At 38.0% G+C, this 22,878-nt stretch overlaps 1 protein-coding gene across 1 annotated transcript in view; it reads left to right on the top strand.

Annotated features, from left to right (window-relative positions):
• Positions 1-20,484, top strand: part of PPP1R3A (protein phosphatase 1 regulatory subunit 3A) — a 34,100-nt gene extending 13,616 nt beyond the window's left edge. The window contains exons 2-4 of the mRNA XM_004937541.4: positions 7,324-7,382; positions 7,491-7,627; positions 9,854-20,484. Coding sequence (XP_004937598.2) covers positions 7,324-7,382; positions 7,491-7,627; positions 9,854-12,367 — 2,710 coding nt within the window. The 3' untranslated portion in view covers positions 12,368-20,484. The remainder of the gene's footprint in view (positions 1-7,323; positions 7,383-7,490; positions 7,628-9,853) is intronic.
• The last annotated feature ends 2,394 nt before the right edge of the window (positions 20,485-22,878 follow it).

The raw sequence follows: 22,878 nt of genomic DNA on the forward strand, positions 1-22,878 counted from the left end.
TAATAACGAGAAAAGGATCGAGCTTAAGGTTTTTGTTGTTGTTGTTATTGTTGTGTACAGTACTGTTTTTTTTTTTTCCTCACCATTTTTTCCTCTGCATTTATTGGTGTTATTATTAACTCCCCTGTTCCACCGGTATTTTAACATCAGCAGTGCAATATTTTAAATGTAATTTTCCAGAGTACCAACTGTTTAGAGGGCTGGTATCAGTGAAAAAAAGGAAACAACAACAACAACAAAACCTAAACCAACAAAACAATCTTCTATTGTGTCACACATTTAATAAAATGTTAAAGTTTTATTTTGATCTTTATGCATTCTTGGCCTTTTCTACCTCTTTCCCAAATTCCTTTTTCCTTAGCTTTTTTTTTTTTTCTATGATGAGAGTTTTTAATGTCATTGAATATAATATCACTGTTATTCAGTATTGCACATGGAAAATCCTCATGAAAAGAATGTTCTTCATTTCTCAGGAATGTTATTTTAACCCGACTCTCCAAGTATTTTACAGGCTTTCTGTTTATAATGTACACACAACATTTTAAAAACATTTTTTTTTATGGTTTGATTTTTTTTAGTCCTTTTGCTGTTAGTGATACACAGCATAATCAAACCAAATCAAGAGTGCTCACCTCCCATCCAGTCTTTACTTTTCTCTCCAGCTCTGTGGGATTACAACTCTGAGGGATTTTTGTTTGGTCCCAGTGACTTCTCAAACCCAGACACTTACCTGCACAAATTTGTTTTTTGCTCTTCTGCTTCACACTAAAATGTTACTGTCACGTTTCATTACTTCTTTTCAAGCATCTCATATGTTGTTTACATCACAGTGGCATCATTCTTCAGAAAGTCCGGCTATTTACAGCACCAGATCCGAAAACATCTGTGGTAGCAAACTTTGATACCACATTAGTCACTTCTTACATCTAGAAATTAGACTTGAAAATAAAAACAATTATTGTTTAGTTAACACTTCGATCCTACTAGCCTCTCTTATTTTAGCTTCACCCCAACTTCAGGGTAGAAGAGAATCATTTTGATTTTGAATCCATCTTGAATTACAAACCAGAAGCAGGAAAGATTCAGTGACAGTCTATTCTTATCTGGATTAAAAAAAAAAAAAAATGTATCTTTTTTTTCTCTCTTTTGTATGTTTTTAAATAAATATTTGTTTAAATATAGACTTTACATGTCTCTACGTCACCACACTTTTTAAATTTCAGACTAAATAAAGTATTGTCACATTTTCTTTTAAATAAGAGATAGTATAAAATGGTTAAAGTGACAGTAAATTAAAGAATTTTACAGGTACATTTAAAATAATAAAATAAATATCTTGCAATGTAAGTGTTCAGAAATAGCATAAGTGCATGCAACAGAACAGTGTGAACTGTGTGGCGGGTTATACAAACATGCAGATTCAACTTCTGCAAAATATTTGTGTGAATTCAAACCACGACAAGCTATAACTACTCCACCCATTACGAAAAGATTAGTAGCTCCTGGCTATAGGCCCAAACAATTTCAAAAAAGACCAAAGTACCTGCTATGGTGAAGTGAGCATTTCTTAAAGTGTAACTCTCAGGGCATACAACTATATATGAAATAGGACCGGACTGGGCCTAGGGGACCATAAAGTCTTATCCTGAGGGAAACATATTGTATGAGCCCAGTCACAAAAGTATGTTTCTACACTGCAACCTTCTCAGTTTTGTCTCTTACTCTCACTGAAAAATTGGTACAGGATGTACTTTTCTAATGCTTATGAATCTTCTAAGTTTCCACAGGGCTCTCTTTTTATGAATATACTAATAGAGTTTTGCTGGTTAATATCTTTCATACCTTTTTATTATTTATTAAAAGAGGACATTTATTTCTCTTCTCCAACTGTATTTTGCTAAACTGAAGATAGAAATGCACTGTTTGTCACCTTGGTTATGATTTTCATCTGCTCATCTTTTTGTAGTCCTCTTCTGCACCTGTTCCAGTCTGAAATAATCTTTCCTGAAATTCTTGATCTGGTTAGGAGTTCTTACCAGTGCCTGGTGCTGGGATATAAGCAGTTACTGGAAATCTTTTGTTACAAGGCATTTCCTCCTTGATATATTACCAGAGCATCTTGACTGCCTTGTTACAACAGCCAGTTCTTGTCAGTGGCTTGGATATGTTGTCTGACAAAAACAAACTCAAATTTTCCTTATTCAACTGTTTCTTCCAGTTTCTGAGCCCTCATTTTGCAGAAGAAACTCTTTCTAGTCCCTAAATGTATAAGTTGGCTCTTCATAATTTTGAAGTGCATCCCTTATCTATTATTCTGATCCTCCAGGCCTTAGATTTCTTTCAGTCCTCCTCGGTGATAGTGATGTCTCCCAACTTCCTATCTGCCACAGATTTAATTTAACTTTGACTTTTGTGCTGTGGTCTGTAATAAAATGACTGAGCGATCACACGGCTGGTCCTCTTGAATTCCAGAGCGACGTCTGCCAGCTCGGCGCAGCCTGTCTTGTGAGGCCGCGCTTGACACCAAGCCCCTCTCCCACCTCTGAGCTCCTGCTCTGATCTCCCTCCTCTCCAGTTTAATTAATAAATTTCCCATGTGGCTGCATAACAAATGCTTTAATGAAGTCCAGATAGATCAGATAACTGATTTTTAGACAAGGGAAATACAGTAATCTTAACAAAGACAGATATTATCAGGTGAGTCTGGCACTTTTATGCCATTTTCCATTTATCTGTATTTATTCTCTCATTTAAGTTTTGTCTACTGTGAAGACTTTTTGAGGACACCTGGGTCCGAAGTTGCCAGACACTACTTTTCTTTTTCCTAAATTTTCTTCCCTGTCTTCTGATGCTGTTACAAAAGTATCTGGACCAAAATGATAGATTTGAATAGAAAAGAATTTCAACTATTTGTTATTTCCTCTCTTGGATCTGTCACTATTTTGGGTTGGAGATTATTTGATTTCTAAACAAGTTCTCCTCCCAGACTGAATTAAATAATACCATTTTCTTAATCTATTTTCCCATCAGTTATACCTTGCTCATAGTTTTCCTCTAAATGAGACTCTGTCCCATTGCCAGTACTGAGGTAGAAAAGCTTCAGAGAAGTCTTTTGATTGTGGAATTATACATAACTTATTTGAAATCTTGATCAAACCTCTCCTCTAATAATCCTATTTAAGTAAAAAAGGTTAATTCCAAATCCTTGCCATATCTTACTTTATCCCAATACCTTCTGAAGTCAAAACAATACTTTTTTGTTATCTAATTATGTTGGTTTTTTTACATCACTCATATATTCTCTACCTACTCTTCAAATCTTTAGGTGATCATCTTAGGACTGACATTTACATTTTTCTCTGGGATGCAAATTTTACATAACTTTGAGACTGTTGAAATCCTTTCCATAATGTCCATCAACTCTCTGGTCCCCTCAGTCCTACTAACTAGTGCCTGAGCTTCGCCTTTGTACTCTCTCTAAAGGCAAAATTATACCCATAGCCTATTTGCATTCCTACTTCTTTTTATCTCTCAGTCCAAATGAATGGTAGTTGCATCAAGAGTGATTCATATCAGCAGAAGTATTTTTTGAAGCTGGTAGAAATTCTTAAGTTCCTGATGTACAGCTCATCTGAAGGAAAAAAAACAGCTGAACTGCTACAGGTATGCAGGTAGTTATTTTGGAGGCGAACTGCATTGGCTAACAGCAGGAATTTTTCTAACTTGCATTTTTGTCAGAATATCCAGTTTCACTTAAAATTAAAATAAACATTTTAAAACTGAACACAAATTTTGTGCCTCTCAATAAACAGCGTAGGTACATTTAGATCCCTGAAAATTGCAGTGAGTTAATTAATTTAGAACACAAAACTGAATTATTCTAACAATTTACTTAAGTAACTAGACAAACAGCTTCCCTGAAGAACAAAGAAGATAGGATACTCTTGAAAAGCAGTGTTAAAAACTGATTAAATGTTTTAATAGTAGAGATTTTTTCCTATCTATTTGTCACTGTTTGTTGAAATGGCTAATATTTATAGGCTTTGAGGAGATATTTCACTCTTTAAGGTGTACATATACATTTGAGATTGTTCTTTAGTTATATCAACCTATGGACTCAGCACCTTCATAACATTTCTTGGATTAAAATAGTGCTGTTAAATTACCATTGTTTTATGTGTACTGTGATCCTCAAAGACTGCAGTATTAATATCCTCAATTTAGGTTAATTTCAGATTTCCCACTAGAATAATTATACGAGGACAGATATTTCTGATGTAGAAGTAAAATAAGGAAAACAGTTGTTGCACTGAATTTCCCTGCAGCCATGCATTTGCAGGACAGAGGTGCACAAATTGTGGGCTACAAATCAACAATCTCTATAAAATTCATTGCAACAAGGAAGAAGTCATGTTAGAAACCCTGAAGTGGTGCACTATTTTCTTTTGCTGTGAATTCATGCTGTGGGGTTATATTATCATTGATATTTATTATCTGTTACAGCTGTGAAAACAAACCTGTGGTCCAGGGCTTTAGGTGATACTGGAACAAGGGTTAAGGACAAACACAGCCAAGTAAAATTGAAGTGCTCAGGTCACACATAATGTGGTACAGTCCCAGCTGCTAAAACTTGTTAGCTGCTTTCCAGTTTGGATTTGGAGTCACATTGTGGGATTCAGTTCAGCTTATTTTAGTTATCTAAAACTTTTGGTTTCAGCCTAAGGCAGTCACTGTAGATTTCTTTTATGGTCAGTTCCTCCAGAGGCAGAGAAACTCCTTCAAAGGATATTTCTCTCAATCTCACTGGCAATGTCCCAAACAGAGGAAGCAGATCTCTCTTCAGAAGTGTTAGTCTCTCATCAGTGATGACAGGGGCGATGTACACAACAACTGCCTGAGCACAGGTGCTTAGGAATCTAAGGCTAAGAGGCTAAGACACATTCTGGCATCCACCTCAAAGCAGCTATATACATTCAGAAAGAGGTTCTCCTTCTTAACAATCTTATTCAATAGTGTCTGTATTTTACACCAAAAAGATGTTTGTTAAAAACAAAAATAATCACTGGATAAGAAGCACGTGGAACTGGGGACAGAATCCAGTTCCTTTTTTTTCTCCTAGAAATGAAGAATAAGCTAAAGAGTCGTGCTAGTACATCCGACTTTAAGAGCAGCAGTCACCTGGGTAGTTTTTGGATGTGTATGCAGTGTATTTTTTAATCTCCTGTGATTAAAACACAGGGCTGTGATTGAAGTTGAGTGTGCCACTGCATTTTGTGTGCAAGCTCCACTGATAGTAGACCATTGCTTCAGATACGAGTATCCCTTCTTCTGGAAGTGCTTCTTGAGGGACTAGAGTGAGTCACACTCCATTTCTTAAGGAGCAGGTGAGGACTCTGTCTAGCAGCAAAAGATGCCACCTCTGCTTCCTGAGAGTTGTATCCACATACCTGAAAGCTGCAGGTACCCAGCCACATTCAAATTAAGGCTTTGAGATTTTTTTCCCCCACTGGATAAAAGTAGGAGATCCTCTGCTCAGCCCATGTGGTTTTGAGATCATTATTCTGGATGACTAACTCAGCTCACGTGTTATACGGAGTTTTGGTTCTGAACTTAATGCTTCTGCAAATACCCCGTTAGCAACTAAGCTTTTGTATGCGTCTGTCTCATGGTTAAGCCCCAACTTACTCTGTATGTCTAGGGTTATGAATGCAGGTGGCTGAAAAAGTTGCAAAGAAATGGAACAAAACAGGGTTCTTCACGTAACATTAAGAGTAATATTAATATGTAACAGTAACAGTACAAATATAATGATGAATCAATAATAATCAGTGATGTTTTACCTTAAAAAATGCACAGATCTGAAAATAAAGGCCTTTCTCTGCCAGCCTTTTCAGGATGAAATGCAGATTATTCTGATTACAGCAGCTGTTGGCAGAGGAAAGTACAACTCGGTGTGAGTAGGAGAGGGAGAAACGTGTGGAGGCTATACATGTAGCAGAACTCAAAAGTGACGTGACATTCATATGGATAACAAGAATATTCAGCATAATTGTAATTAATGGGAAAAAAAGAACCACTGAAAGAGTGTTAAATCTGATGCCTTCGGGACAAATGTCTAACAAAAGCCCAAGAAAATATTTAATAGGGCGATTCAGATTGTCCCATATCTTTTCCTACAAGAACTTTACATTTCCCCCTGAAGTATCTGATGGTGGCCAGAGTCAGAGATCAGATGCTAGACTGAAATGGTCTTCTGTCTGCTTTTGCCTGGCAATCCCTGGAAAGGCTGGATTTTTAAAAGTTGGTGACAGTCAGTGTCTAGTACCTTTTAATGAAGTATAAAATTAGCATCCTCCTTCTGAATTAAGCATTTTATGTGGCGGAGTTAATGTTATATCAATTTGAATGAAAAAAGAAAAACCCTAGAATAGTACAGAAGGGGAAAAGAGTAATATTTGAAAATCAGAAGCTAACTTTCAGTAATAAAGGTGGACGGGTGGCTGAAAAATGTATAAATCAAAAACCTACAGAAAAAAAAAATCCATCTCATAGTGGAAGCATTAGAAGTGACATAATAATTCACATTTTACATAAGTGGCATCCTTTTTACATTTTTTCTCCTTTTTACTAAGTGTTGCATCCCTATGAGCAGGCAATTCCAACTGTTATCATTTTGCATTGGTACTGATGAGGACAGCAGGCACTCAGCATCTCTCTGTAGGTGTTTGTTGTGTTGGACCTGGCCTTTGTTTTCACAACAGCAGAAGCAATGGTAAAAAATGCATTGGCTGCAGGGAAGCAGAATTCATTCCTATCGGCCAGCCACAGCTTAGCAACAGGATCTATACTGTATGCACGCAGAGATAATCTTTTGATCTGTTTCAAGATACAAACACGTCTTTTTCCAGCAATCTCTGTATACAAAGATTTGAAAAATATAAGCAAGTGAGAGTTCCAGCCTCCTGTGAACGTATATCCTTGCAGACTGTTGTCTGACCCCAAAGTTACTCTCGCCTGTCAATGACCCTTCTAATCACCTTTGTGCTGCTTTCTCACAAACAGTCTGGGAAAATCCATCAGCTTTGTAATGTAATTTGAAGGTCAACACATTTTCATTTTCTTGGCCAATTCTTTCTTAGTCCAAAACTTAATATCAGGTCATTCAAAGAAACTACATTTGATAAGGCTGTTATCTTCAGACTTTCAAACAGCATTCAGAATTTTGTGTAATTAACCAGCTGTCTTTCTAGCTGAGTCTAAGAGCAATTAGAACAATATTTTTTTTCTGCAGAATAACACAGAAAGTTTCTTTTTGTTTAACAGCAAAGAAGAATTATTGGCAACATCTGATGGTGACATATGGAATAATTCAAGGACTTCAGGTACTACACCTGGTTTAATTAGTTCTTTCTTAGCGCTCATGTTAATTAAAGAAGTGTAACAAATAATCCCATGGAAATTATTCAAGCATGTTTTTGTTAACTCTTCAGATGCAAACATCCCAGAGATTGTTTGTTCACAAGCAGAAGACAAAGAGAATGCACCAGCTAATGAAAATATAAAAGATAAAAATGCAGAATACAACCAGGGTGATCAGGAAGATGATGAAAAAGAATTAGAGTTGCTGGTAAGTGTTATACAATTATATCTACAGTATTAAATGATATGAATCCATTTACGCTTCAAAGCTGGTGAAATGCCCCCTTTTAACAGAGCTGACTGATGTACTAATTTACAAATGTAAAGCCTTGGTCTGTACTTTCATTGAATTTCTAACTGATTCGACAATAGAAGGTGCTTTGATTTCAGCATAGTGCATCAACTTTTTCTGGTCTTAAATTAATGACTTTTCCCTTTTACCTCTTTACCAGAGGCTCTAAGTGACGGTTTGAAGGAATTAGAAGACTAATATTTCAAAGATCTCTCATCCTAGTCTCTAGGATAGGTACATTCTTGTAGAAACGCTTTACATTCAGTATAATTCTTTTATTTATGGTACTGTTCGCTTTTAGTTGCTTTCAAAGGATAACTATGTAATGTGCTATATGAACAAAATACATACATATATTTGTATAGCACATCTTTCTATATCAGTATTTGGTACTAAATTTGTTATGACAAATTTTACACTGAGCGAACATTCAATCTGTTTGGATTTGTGTGTGTGCATGTGTGTGGTTTGGCTTACATTTTTCAGTATGAAAGAAGAAATGGCAATAAATGAGACACATACAGCAATTTATTATTCTCAGTGTCTGTTCTCAGCTCACGATCATTTGGGTGCATAGATTTGTAATCATAGATTATAACAGCTATCACCTGTGAAAATGTGAATGCTGAATCAGACAGGAGAGGAAGATGAGAACCATTTTTTTTCCCATACTGATAGAGAGAGAATAAATTCCTCCTATTTTAATATATTTTTTTCTTGCCTTTTCTCCAAAAAAGTTCAAAATTGTTGCCTATTGTGGGATATTTCACTGCCTGAAAGTCAACCTGTCTCTTTTTTTTTTTCTTTTATGATGAAACATAAAAAAGGAGGACCTCGAAATCCCTTGTTGTTCACAGTCCACTCTGTTACAAAAAGCAGGATCAAATATAACCGTTTGTTTATCAATTGCCAGAATTGTCTGTACAATAAATGAAGGGGGAGCTATAATTTAGATGTTAATTTGCACTATGCGCTCTTTAATGAATTAAACAATGAAGGCTTATAATAGATGGAAATACAACCAAATCTTTGAAACGCACAGGCATTGGCTCACAAGACAGCTGTGCAGTTGACAAGTAACATGAGCCTTATGTGAGAAGAAGGGGAAATCGTAAGATTTGCATATAATTATTGAGATCATGCAAATGTCAGTTATGAGGAGGGGAAAAAAACACAGGCATCTCACTGTTAAATCCTGACAGTTGGCATCACCGAAGAACTCAAATACACTTGAGCACTGGTTGGCAGAGGGTCATTAAAACAGAATTTGCAGAGACATTAGCTCCCTCACTTTTCTTTGAGTGACGTTTTACTATTAATAGTTTGCAGAGGCTTTGCAGAAAACATATTAATAAGAGAAACTGTAACGGGGGTATCTACAGCAAGTGCAAATGCATAAAGGGGTGCCCAAGAAGCTAGCCTCTAATTGATCAGCTAGTGCTATCAGTGTGACTATGCTAAAGTGAAAAGAGAGTGCAATGACAAGCAGCCATAGCTGAATAATACAATATGATATATGGGAGCTGGGAGGGAGAGTGATTAGTTTCTGGCCTTTTACTTCACTAATCTCATTTCCAACTCATGTCTTACTAGATTGTCTAAAATCAGTCTGGTTTGAAGCCTGTAAAATGGTCCCTGAGAGAAATGAAGCAAAGATAATCCTTACAGTATTTGTCAGTGTGAAATGTGTCTTTGTTTTACTGGACAATACTGTACATTACCAGGCTTTGATGTACTGTATCACTGCCCTCATTTAAGTGCCAATCCTCCCCCTCCCCAATGCCTCTCTCTCTCTCCAAACCTAGAACCGAATGTGCAGAGAATGAATTAGCCTCCCTTTAAGGGAATATTCTCTTCAGATTTAATTTGTATAAAATGCAGTAGCAGCTTACTGAACTCATGAATAAAGAGAGAGGGTTCTGAATTCTATTTTATTTGCTGCTCCTTTCAACGACACCATAAAGCTCATTACCTATGTTAAAAAATACATACAATGCAAATTTTGCAAATGGTTCGGAACACGTTTCCATAAAAGCTTTGTTACAAAAACAAAACTTTCCATAACAAAATCCTGCCTCATTCATTTGGCACGTTTTTTTGTAAAGCCTTTTTTGATCATTCTTTTTTATTCTATTGTTTCAGCTAAATCAGCACTTCACAGGAGCTAAAGGTACCTCTTCCAGAGATGAAAGGAATTTAGACACAACAGAACCAGTTAATTTTCCAAGTGAAACTGTAAGATTGGAGAAAAATCTAACCTGTGTAGAAAGAAGCAGTGACTTGCTAAGGCACCCAGTGCCTATCAGTTCCTTATCTGAAAATACTTCACAAGTGATAGGAGAAGAATTAAAAGGTAATGCTAAGTATTCCATAGGAGGTTATAATAGTCACCCGTCAGGAAAGGAAGTCTCTGCTGGCTCAGCAAACAGCAGCGAACAGTCTTGGGATTCTACTGGTATCAGTGAAACCCTTTCATCGGCAAAATACTTTCCTGGAACAAAGCAGAATGAGGCTATCAATATTGCGGCTACTGTCTCAAGCCGACAAGGAGAGAGCCACACAGATATTACAAGATGTGAAGCAGATAGCGCCTCAGGAAGTAAGATGATGGAGAGGTTATTCATCAGTGAGGATGATACCTCGAAAGAGACCTGTGAAATGAGACCAGAAGCCATTTCTTCATCGCATGATGAATCCTTGCAATTAAAAGCATGCATAACAGGAACGCTGGATGGCAATGCTAATCCAGCTCCAGAGCACCAACTGCCAAAAATGTCTCACCAAACTCTGGATTCATTGTCATCAGCTGCTGACAAAAGTGAAGGAAAAATCGAGATGATTGAAAGCAAAGTTCAGGCACATTTAAGAGGAGATTTACATACCGACACTTTTGCATACACTGATGTCTCAGTAGATTCCACAAAAAGCCAATATTCACACCAAAAAGGAGTTGGTGAATTGTCAGAAAAGAATTATAGCACTGATACAGAGAAGGAGAAAAGAGTCATCGAAATCGCAGACTTAGCACTAATCGGAGAGGAAGAAGCACCCAGGCCTTTCAAGCCTCACAGAAAACATGCCTTCAGCGCATCGTTCCTGTCAGATGAAGACAACAAACACAGAGCCAGGCCTGCACAAGCAGGACCTGGGGCTTACTTGCCAGAGGATGAAAGCAGAGCTGAAGATGCTCAGGAACACAGAGGATTCACAAGGTTAAAAGACAGAGGAAAGACAGAGAATGGAAATAAAGGAGGACTGATAGGGACAGAAAGTGAAGAAAACACCACTGGACAGGCATGGAAGCGAGCAGATAGTGGGGTGCGGTGGGCAGCAGGGGGTGATGCAAGGGGTCAGAGTTCTTGTACAAAAGAGTCATTTATCTGCCAAGAGGCAGAGAGTCGTGAAAAGTCTTCTGTCTCTGAGCACGATATTAAAGGGAAAGCAGAGGCAGGTATGGCTTACATAATTAAAACAACATCAGAAAGTGCTCCAGAAAAAATGTCTGCCAGTGAAAAAGCAGTAATTGCTAAGCTACCTCAAGAGATTGCACTAAGTGACAGGCCCACAGAGGAAAAGGAAACAGCGTTTGATACACATGAAGGGAGAAATGATGGTTCACATGCTCTTTGTCAACTCAACACAGTGGGTGTATTATATGACACCGAATTTGAAAAGGAATCAGTTTTAGATATTTATAATGCACGCGTACATGAAACACTGCAAGGAGAAACGATGTCTGTATGCAATAGCGGGGAAAAACGTGCCAAAGCAAAACCAGACATCGGAGATATTCCGCCTGCAGAAGGAGCTGTGAAGGCTTCTTCTGCAGGAAAGAAAGAAGGCTTGGGGCAGGGTTTACATTCAGAGGAAGTATCTAAATATTCCCAAAGTGCCCAGAAGCATCGCTACAGTGAGGAATTGGCAGAGCTCTATAGTGAAGAGAGCTACCTTGGAACACCTTCCTATCTGCATGTCAAAGCTCAAACAAAAACATCAACTTCTGGTACAAACACTATGCCCAGTTACCACTATAAAAGCCCTCCACTGGCTTCTTCTGCAGCAGACACGGACCATCCATATATTCACTCTGAATTCAAAGTCATTGAAAAGGTTGCCGAGTCAGGATATGATTTAAGTCTGCCAAATGAAATGAAACATATTAGTAAAAGCCTCTTTCCTGAAGCTGAAAGAAAAGAAGTACCTTCCACTTCAGACACAACTGTTGCTAGAGAAGGAAGAGGAAGCAGTATAGGTCAATGTTTCCATCAAGCAGAGTTCAAGCAAGAGAAATCATTGAGGCCAGAAATTTCAATTAGTAAGGCTACCAAAGAAGTTGCTGGGAGAGGCTCTGATTCCCACCATTTAATAACTGAGGGGAAAACACTAAGTTGGCTTGATGACTCACAGAATGAAAAACAGAACGTTTCTCATTCTGCAGATATGTCTGACCAGAAGAGTGAAGAACAGATGCTGTCTAGTGAGTCTCCAAGTTTAAAACAGATTGGTTGCAAAATCTTTTGTTTCTTCTTCTTTCTTGTGTTTGCTGCAACACTTTACCACTATGATTTGATGGTTTGTCTTGCACTCTACCTGTTCTCCTTGTACTGGCTCTACTGGGAAGGAAGAGGAAGCAAAGAGTCTGTCAAGAAGGATTAACATTATTTGATTATCAATCGTGCTCAAGATCCATGGCCAATAGTTTCCAACCCCTCCAAAGCATTTCCACTGTTAAAGAGATTATTCATTGTTAGAACCAAAACAAAGTTTCTACTGAAGCATCTTTTTAAAAAGATTACATATGAAGCTGAGTCTTCATATACGTAATTATACTATAGGACCATCATGTTTGGATCATTAAATACCTATATGAATATGAGATCTGAAGCACGTCAAGTTAAAATGAAGTACAGCTGTTGCTCTTTAGCACACTATGAAGAGGCAATGCTTCATATCTCTTTAGCACTTAAAAACACCATTTTGTTGCATTAATTTCTTTTGCAGTAAAGCTTCATATTTTTCAGAGAGTTTTTTTTAAAGATTTTGTGTAGTATGTAACAACACAGGGAAAGGTGTAATAACTAACTCAGTATTTTGGTACTGATACTGCAGTTGATAATTTGCTAGTGTTATTAGTCAACACTCTAAGCAGTATGACATCTGATGATAGGTTAATTTTGTTTGTCCCAAAGTTTTATTTCGTTGTTTTGACTTAGTGCTACAGTGATACTCCTGTTTGGAAAATGTAAGGTTAGACTCCAGTTGCATCATATAGCTTTCTGGATGTAGCTGTGTAGATGAACAGACATGCTGTTTCCACCCTGTGGCTGAAGAGATTGAAGGCCACAGCCACAGGCTTCTTACTGGTCATGCACTTCCACAAACACTTTTGTTTTATTTGTAAATGAAGATTATGTAACATGGTAATCACTTCATTGAACTGAGTGTTATCCCAGACAAAAGCTTTGAATTACATTTTTTTTTCACCAGTGTTGCTTGAGCGTATCTAAAAAGCATTGAATAAATTTTACAAAGGAGTGGTATGACTGTGTTGAGCATGTCTGAATTAGGCTTATTACTTTTTTTCTATGGCTTGTTACCTAGTGCTAATCACATACCAATAGAAAACACAGGGCAGGTGGGGCAGAAAAGTCTAATGTCTGCCCTAAGAAGAGCCCATGGAGACCTAGTGCAGCAGGCATTTTGCAGAGCAGGAATGATGGAGGCTCCACTGCTACAGCAGTCCTGATCTATCATGTAGGGTCATGCCCAAAGTTTTTCCAAGATGAAAAGAGATGGATAGGTTATGTTGCAGTACAGCAATTTTTCAGATAATGGCCACAAATGCCATCGTAGGCAGTATACTAAAAGAAGCACCAAGACTACATAATGTTACTAAATCCCTAGAATTTAAGAAGGAAAGGTATTTTAAGCTACACTTGTTTCCCTCTCCTCATCTCAGTACTGCCAGTATGGAATACCACACTGATTGTGAAAGACTTGTTTGCAAGGTATGGCTGAAGCTCCATAATAGTCCAGTCATTTGGTTGTTAGCTCAGATCTGAAATAAATGGTTTAAAACTAAGTTATATGTTTCAGAGTGCTAGGAGACTCTGCTACAGGGAGTACCTTGGAGCTCTGTGGGAATCGTGCACTCAGTGGGAGTGAGCAAATGTGGGGGATCTGTTGCTGATGAGCACGCTGACAGCTGTATAACCCTGACAACTTTTGACAGCATCCATAAATGAGTTTTAGTGATGGGCTGGAGGTACTTTGGAAGGACACAGAAGGCTGCAATACTAGTCGGGATCTTCAAAGGTACATAGGAGCTAAATGTTCATTGAGATAATAAATTAATTCAGTAGGCATTAGGAGATAGGTCCAAATGAAGTTTGGGTTTGGAATTAAATCAAGATTGAGGCTGAGTCTGTGTAGTTCCGGAATCATAGAATGGCATGAGTTGGAAGGGAGTTCAAGGATCATCAAGTTCCAACTCCCGAGTCTATAATGATCTCAAACTCTTCTTTACCTGGAGACCACAAACACTGAAAGAACCTAGCCTTTTTATGGCACACATAGGCACTTTCTTAAAAGAACATGACATTCCTTTACTGTTGGCAGTTTGCCCTCTACAATTTGACAGATCCCTGGTCTAAGTGGTTCAACATTTAAGCCTCTCTGGTTTAGAGAACTCCAGCACTACGTAGGTGGCTCTAAAGTAATGCCTCCTACATGTTTCCATGGAAACTACAATGGGTATACAAAGGGCACAATAACATCATTTGATAGAACAAATTCTTAGCTACAGAATACTATTTTTCCACAAAGTCAGCACCTCTGGCTATGCATTTTCACCAGCAATGAACAAGAGCCTGCATGCTGTGCTCATAAAAATCTGTGCCAGTGGAGGTGACCCACTGTTGCTGTCACCACTGCTGCAGCTCATCACCCACCACCTCAATGTGCTCACATCCATTGTTTGGTCTCCAGAAATGTTCAGAAAGCATCAATGAATGTCAACGGATGTCATTTTTTCCACATGGAGGAATTCAGTAACCCATTTTTGCTTCATACACACTTCCATGTCAGACACCATTCTATCAGACTTTTCCCTCTGCTACCATCTGTCGTGCAGCAACAAAATGTAAAGGAGCATTGGCAGGAAGGTGCAACTTCTACTGCCATACCACCAACATCTGCCTCTAATACTATGGGACAACATAACAAATTAGGAGGCATTTCTTTCAGAGCAGCCCTCATAGTTCACTTCCTGGTACAGTGGGGGCTCTCAAGTAGCATCTGATATATTCTGACAGGACAAAGATCCTTACAGAGCTAAAAAGGTGAAGAAAGCACTCTGCACCTGTCCTGATGTAATTGCTACTGTTTACTGGCCTCATGGCCAGAGAGAACAAGAACACAAGACATTGTACTGTAATAGTTAAAATAATCTGACCAGAAAAAAAAGTTTAGATAGAACTCCCTGGTCAAAAACTTTCTTATTGTAATTTAAATTATATCTTTTTAAAGAAAAATGCAGAAAACTCAGAGTGAGGATCAAATCTCAGGTTTTCAGCCTTTTAGAAAAATGCACTGTCTACTAAATTGTAGGATTCAAATTCAGGTTTGAGTATCTTCAGTTTTATTGACCTTGGGCATTCCATCCAGTAGGACGTACTTTGACAATCAGACTACTATTGTTTTCAGAAGGAATTTGGTCCCCAGGGCTTGGAAATACCTGAATGCATTGATGGGCCCTCATTTTTTTCAACTGAGTTAACTGAGAGTGGTTCACTACTCAAATTTTTTGCTGCTTGACTCTCCATTTAAGGCTAGAGACTTTTATTTGCAGCCCAAATCCAAAGAGTTTTCTTCTCTCTGACCTTTGGTCCTATGTTTGAGATCTGATTTTTAGAGAAATCTAAATCAGATCTAGTCCAAATGCTTAAACATCTGACAGAGCTAAATAACTGAAAACCCTGAACACAAGCCTTATTGGAAGCATAGCTAATCAGCCCAGCCGTTGTGGAAGTAGCCAAGTCTGCTTGTGGTTTTTGATTGAATCTTGGGGAATCCATACAGTTCAAAAAGTACATACATTAGGAAAATTTGTGCTCTTTGCTTGTTGGACCTGGGAGCCAGGATACCCTGGAGCTACAGGAACTTTTCTGTTCTGGCACTTTGTTTGAAATATGCAAGCTGAAAGTGGCTTCTCTCATTTACTTCAATCCAAAATGGTTGTTTGTTAAAGATTCAGCTCAACTGATAGGACAACAATAATGTACAGGGATAATCGATATGCCCAGGACTACAGCTAGATAAAAGTAATTCGACTGAATCAGTCTCTGGAGAACAGCATAAAAATGTTATGGAGAGCCCAGGACCAATTATGGCCTGCGTAAATAGAGAAGATCTATTAGTATAGTCATTCTTTAAAAATTAGTGGGATTCTACAGTGTATAATAATATATTTAAACCAGTTGCTAAATTTTAGCTAAAGTTTACTTGAGTTACTTCCATTTCTATAAAACTTAGCTCAAAATATTTTTATTCATGTCTGCCATTTTAGCACATACAGTCATTCAGAATTGGAATTTAGGGTAAATATTTGAATGTTAGAATAAGCATATTTCACCTACATACAAGTGGTTTATTGTTAGCATTTCTCAGATTTGGAATGGGATTTTTATGTTCTATATTTAAGATATTTAGTCATCGTATCGTACTTTATGATTGCAAAACAGGACTCTAGACTGATCTCTGAACACAGGTGCCTGAACTTTTAAGTTCTCATGTACTTAAAACAGCAAAGCAAGTAATTTTATCTTTTTTATTTATCATTTGATAAGGTATCTTTTAAAAAATCCTCTTACTTTTGTTTGTAGTATAAAAACAACACCTTCATATTCTCAAAATATTCAATTCTTACTTATTTCAAGGAAGAAATGATGTGTTGATGTTTTGCAGTGATTCATATTTAGCTGCCTACTGGGTCTTAGGAATATAGTTAGTAGTTTTATCTCTACTAGTTCCTAGTTTTTTCTTCAAGCTGCCCTACAGAAAGAAGATATGATCCCATGTGTCAGGCCAATGGCCATGAAAGGTTCAACTCTTATAAAATATAGAGATTAAGAATAATATATAGTGGAAAAAGGCTTACTTGCGTTGCTACAGGTATATGAGATAACTGTTTCCCATACCATGAGAGGTATGTCCCATTACTATTATCTGAATTATACATATAACAAATTAATTTTCATATTACAGCATCTATAATCTATTGAATTCACTTAAATAGAAATCTGGGGCAGCAGGGAGAGGAGTGGGAAGAAGGTCTATACCCAGGTACCTTGCTAGGAGATAGTGAGAACAAACTACATCATTAGTTCCCAAAATATTTGATGTTGTTAATTGCTTTCTTTTTCTTATCCATCAGTGACTTTTATTGTGACACTAGATAGGCTGTAGAAATAAGCTGTAAGCTTCCAGAGGTCCGTGTAATATTGAAAATGAGAAACAAGGCGTGCAGAATCTTAACTAAATCAGTAAAGAAAGGTTAATACAATATTATTCTGTGTTTGTACTCATTTCTTTGGTACCTGAGTGGCATCTACACAGCTGAATTAAGCACATAAGCTCTCTAGTCATCAGATCCACAAATAAGAATCAAAATAGACATTGTGTTGAATAGGGAGCAGCCAAAGGTACCTAACAGGAAACCCTGATGGTGGAGTTGGCTCTTATACCCTTGCCCCATCAGGGGGATTAGATACTTAGGCTGGGTTGCAGGGAAATATTTTTATCAGATCAGATTTCATATTCTGCAGCCCTCTTGTGCAGTGAAGTACCTAAGTCATTACTTTCATAAGCAGAACACTGCAGAAAACAATCTCAGAGTTTTGGGACTGGAGAAAAGTTTAACCTCTTAAAGCAAGCACTGGAACGTTTGTCTAAGTGGGAACATCTGGATAAAGTCCCTGTTCCAAGACCAGTTTGAGCATTTTTATGTGAAATTCTAATCAGATCAAGTACAATACTGACATGGGGATTTTTCTATCTCCTCAGTCAGGTCACCTTCTTCCTTAGTTTATAAAATCCCTCTTCCTGGCCTACACTACTGTCTTGAGAATCAGCACTGAAGTGTAGTTCTAGCCATGAAGGTATTATAGGTAAAGGGATAACATCACCAATGGATAAACCCACTGTACTCTTTGAAGAGCTTGGTCTTGTACTTGCACTCTATGATCAGGCCCCTCTTGACTAAACGTGGTTGGGATTGCTCAGTTGAGTTACACAGTCTGGACAAAGGAACTGAACTGGTAAAATACATAAATGTCTCAAAAGATAGGTGGAATTTCTGGATTTCACCCACACTGTAGCACAGGCTTGAGTCTTCAACTTCATGTAACTATATCCTTTTGTAGAGCTCTTCTCAGCTCTCTAAAACTTGCAGTTCTTCTAAGAGCACCTTCTGAGAGCAAAGGAGACCATGGAGATACGTAGCAAGGGGACTTGTGATGCTCTGTTGAACTAGGAGATCTTGATCCTGCTGAGGATTCAGAAATGAGGTGGTAATCCAAAGCTTTGAACTTCTTTGGGTTGGGAGAGATTTTTAGACCAAAATTAAAAACTCAGATGTCTGGGTGAAGACAATATTGGTGAAAGAGAGTGAGTAGACTAAAGGGAACTGGTAGTTTCTGTGTTTTGAACAGGCATGAATTAAGTGAGTTGAATCATTTAATGAGTGAAGTATGTATGACTTAATAATACATACAAGACGTGTGCATATGTGTGTAAGTGATGCAAGTACAAATGGGCAGGAAGATGAGAAGGAGAATTCATGGGTGAGTGAAGAAGAAATAATAAACAGAATGGCTAATTGGAAAGTTTCTGAACAGCTTTGTCTAAAAACATGAGAGTTTAATACGTTCTGAGTAGGTTAGGCAGATAAATACGGTATTACCTATACCATAGCTAATTAAAGTAGTAAAAATGAAAGTATAAGCTAACTTCTTTTAGTAACTGCTATCAATTACTACTTAATCCATTACTGCAGAGAATATCTTGTCCTTGACCGTAATATTCAGTGATTTCAGATCAGAGCATGGCTCTGATGACCAGAACCAAAGACTCATTCTCAGCATGCTATAGCCCTTCATTTACTCAGCTCAGTCCTCAGTGGCAGGAAGCTATGGGTGTTGGCAGTGAACAAGGAACGTGTAATACACATCAGGGTATAGATATCAGTGAGAAAATTCAAAAATGTTTGTAAGTAACTAAGCTCTTGTACTCCCTGTGTGGCCTCATACAGCTCAAAACTATGAGTTTATTGTTTTGGCTAAAGAAGGACATTCAGATTTCCAGGGACCATAGCACACAAGTGTGCCTTTGCATATCCTTTTCTGTGTGACGGAAGGGAAATTATAGGATGTATAATCTCATACACTGGTTGTATTTACTCAGAAATTTCTTCTCCTTTTCACCAGGGGAATCTTTCAGGGGCTGAGCATGCCAACCACTTGTTCTCCTGGCACTGCCTTCTCCAAGGGAAGACACAAAAATGCTTCATACCTCCATACTTCCCCTCTTTCTCTGAAGTGAGAATGAGAACTACCAAGGGATAGATAGTGAAGGAGTCAGCTTAATAATTAAGGTCCCCTTATTAGGAAGGAGTGCCTCCCTGTTCCCAGGGCAATCAGGGACAATTAGAAGCAGCCCAAACTCTTTAAATACAGCAACAATGATCTGTTTGGGGAAAAGTCCTGGTCAAACTCCTCAAGAGCTTCTTATTTCTTCATCCAAGCTATATGCTTTTCTGTTCCCTCGTCTGGCATGGGTGAGTTGAGATCCACCACTGACAGGTGACAAGACTAGGAGGATGCTGGTGTACGTTTCTTGCCCTCCTAATTACTCCAGGCTGCTCAGGGGAAGAAGGAAGAAGGAAAACAATAGAGAGGAAGCAAACAAGCACATCTGCATTACTCCACAGAGGTTCAGAAAGAGGAGAATTATCTTCTGAGTTTGGTTGAGCTTTGTGATCAACATGCCATTATTCTCAAAGACATGCTGCACTCCAGAAAAGGGCACAAACCCAGACAGTGTCTTTTCATTTTCCCCTCCACTATACCAGTAATAACCAAAGCATCAGTAATAGAAAGCCAATTGATCACAGTTGTGTTCCTGGGAGAAAAAGCAATGCCTCTGTTAGCCTTGCAGGCAAAGAGGGCAGGCTGCTGCAAATGCAGAGCATTTGGACAGAGTGGCTGGGACGTGCTAACTGCCTGCTTTGCTGGGATGTTTCATGGACACCCACTCATGTGACCATTACCAATCATTTAAGGCACCTATGTCCTGGAGCACAGATGCTTGCCCTCAGTCTTATGCTAATGTGTATGGTAAATTGCAAGTACATGGTAATGCACTGTTTTATTCATTACATGATATGTAATTTGGTATAAAGAAACATTTAAAAAAGCTGTTCATTGTCTTGAAATTGTCAAACATTGCGAGACATAAAGTGCAAGAAACTCAACACTAGAAACTGCTGCTGCGACCTTTTAGACTAACTGATCTGGATAGACTTACACCTGTAGCTGTACATCATCTTTTAGCATGGACATATCAAGTGAGAAGCAAACATAATATTTTTCAAAAAGTGTGTTGTTTGAAATAGCAAAAAGCAATAGCATGTCCTGCCATGGAATAAATATACTTTCTTTTTACTTCTACAAAAGCAAAGAACTTATAAAGTCAATAAACACTGATTATAAATTAAATTGATGGTAACTGTAATCTCATTAATTTTAATAAATCAGTACTAAATCATTTTCTGTTGTATGTAAACAAAGCTACACTTTCTACTACATACAAGGCATCACAATTTTCATATTTATTTGATTTGTGTGATATTTAAGATAGTCATACTGTTGAGGGCAAGTCATCTTCACTGCCTGAAGGGGTGGGCCTGGAGAAGGGCCCAGGTACCTACAAACTGGGAGTACAACCCACAGCTCTGTATAATGCCTTTGTGTTCTCTATGCAGTGCAACAGAAAATGAGGCATTTCAGAATGACATCTCAGAAACCTACTGACTACAGTCTCATCTCTGTTTTGAACAGAAACACATCTGGAGAGTCTAGATAAATCCTGAATCAGTCAGAAGCCATGCATAAATGTATGCGGTGAGGAAGAGGTGCCAGTAGTCTGCAAAGCCTTACCCCTATGAGATCTCTGCTCTGAACTCCAGGTTGGGAAAGTTGGGCTGTCCCACCGCTCCTTGCACAGCTGTGTTTCCCTCTCCATGCTCTCAGGGAGGAAGGGATGTCAGCTGTATGTCAGGTCTCCTGATGAGGATGGTCAGAGCAGAGTGTGGATCCTGCCTTACAGTGAAAAGCCATCATGAGTCACTAGATTATGATTTCAGATTTGTATAACTCAGCTGCATCCAATTCTTCTTTTAAGCACTTGAGACCTTTACAGAATATAGACTAACATTGTCTGGACTCATCAGTGTATGAGAACAGACTGCAATTTGGAATTAACTTCAGTGTTACTCTTTAATAAATTAGTAATAAAAAGATGCAGCTCCCCTTCAATTCCTATCTTGTTTGTTTCTCAGCAGTATATTGCCTCCTGCTTGGTAGCAGAGCTATAATTAAGATAACTTTCTTTTCAAGCACCCTATTCTTTAATACTTACATTCTTTTAAACATTAAGGTTATACTAGCGCTCACTTTCAATTCAACATTAAGCTTAGTGCATTTGGCTTTTTATACTTCTGCTGAACACAAAGGCATTTTTATGCAAATATATAACAGACATTTTACTCATACGCAAATAAAAATCATAGGATTATTTAATCGATTATTACTATTATTATTTTATTAATCGTTTTATTTATTTATTGTTAATGGTAAGCAAATTGTGACCTAAAGCAGACAGATGCAGATAGGCTGGTGCTGGCAGTCAAGCAAGTAGAGCTCTGCGATAGAAAGTCTGGAGAGAAGTGACTACAAAAGCAGAGAAATCAAACTCCTGGCCCAGCACTGTCGATTCAATGACCACTCTTCTAAAAGGACAGTTCTTCATGTACCACAGATGCTCAAGATTTCAGGGAGAAAACTGCAATCCTTCTTATGGCTGCCCTTCTGTTTTCATGGTATTTTTCCTCCTATTTGGTGTCTCTGTCAAAGCTCCTTTTTATTCATGCTATAATTCCCCCTTTTGTCATGAAGGCTTCTGGAGAAGCTGTGCTGTGACTGTAGGTATATCTAAATAGAGCACTGCTGGTAAGTGGAGTCTTGGTCAGCATGAGAAATAGTTAAACATACTGTCAGGTGTGTTAGTAGTTGAACGCACTGTCGATTCTCCCCTGGAAATAACTACTCTGAACCACTCAGATGGGCAACTGGTCTTCAGCAGGCTCAAAGTATGGCACAAGGAGCTCACATTTGCTTGGATGGGAGGAATAAATTGCTCATACATTGACTGAGTAATGCTGGAGGTGGCTGGAGAGGCTTAAAGTCATCCCAACTAAATTATTCCACAGAACACATTCTGAAATGTATAAACTTCAGGTAAATTTTTCACTTGGTTTTGCTGGTCTCATATAAAATTAAATATATATATATAAATGTAAGTTCCACTGTGTCTTTTTGCAGCTTAAGATACTTAATTCCCTCTGTGTAACAGTGGATAATATGTGCTGTAAAAGTCTAAGCACTGGAAAGCAACAACAAAAAATATTTATTTGAAATTGACATGCCTTGGACATGGCCTGTGGAGCAGGTCTGTGTTGCTTGAGGGAGACTGGAAAGTCTAACAAATTTCACTGTATGACTGTTTGGGCAATTTTGGCTACAGATTTTGTTACAGTGATAATCTATTTCATTACATGGTATTTAAAGGAACTCCTTGCTATTATTACTTGCGCTCTGTGTTACGGAGGCTGTGTATTTTGGGATGAATACTTTTCCATAACAAGATACTTAAAAACACAGCTGGTTGTTTATCTCTAGAAACTGAGTGGAAATTAAAAACACCAAATAAATTCACAAATACAGCAAGGGTATTTTCTGAGGATTCTGTCTGCAGGCACCTATTTTGAGCTATGAAACGATAGGAAAGCAGAAAAGAGAACAGAGTAAAAAACACTGTAGCATAATGTCCTT

Source organism: Gallus gallus, chromosome 1, assembly GCF_016699485.2.
Source record: "Gallus gallus isolate bGalGal1 chromosome 1, bGalGal1.mat.broiler.GRCg7b, whole genome shotgun sequence".
Lineage (NCBI taxonomy): Eukaryota > Metazoa > Chordata > Aves > Galliformes > Phasianidae > Gallus > Gallus gallus.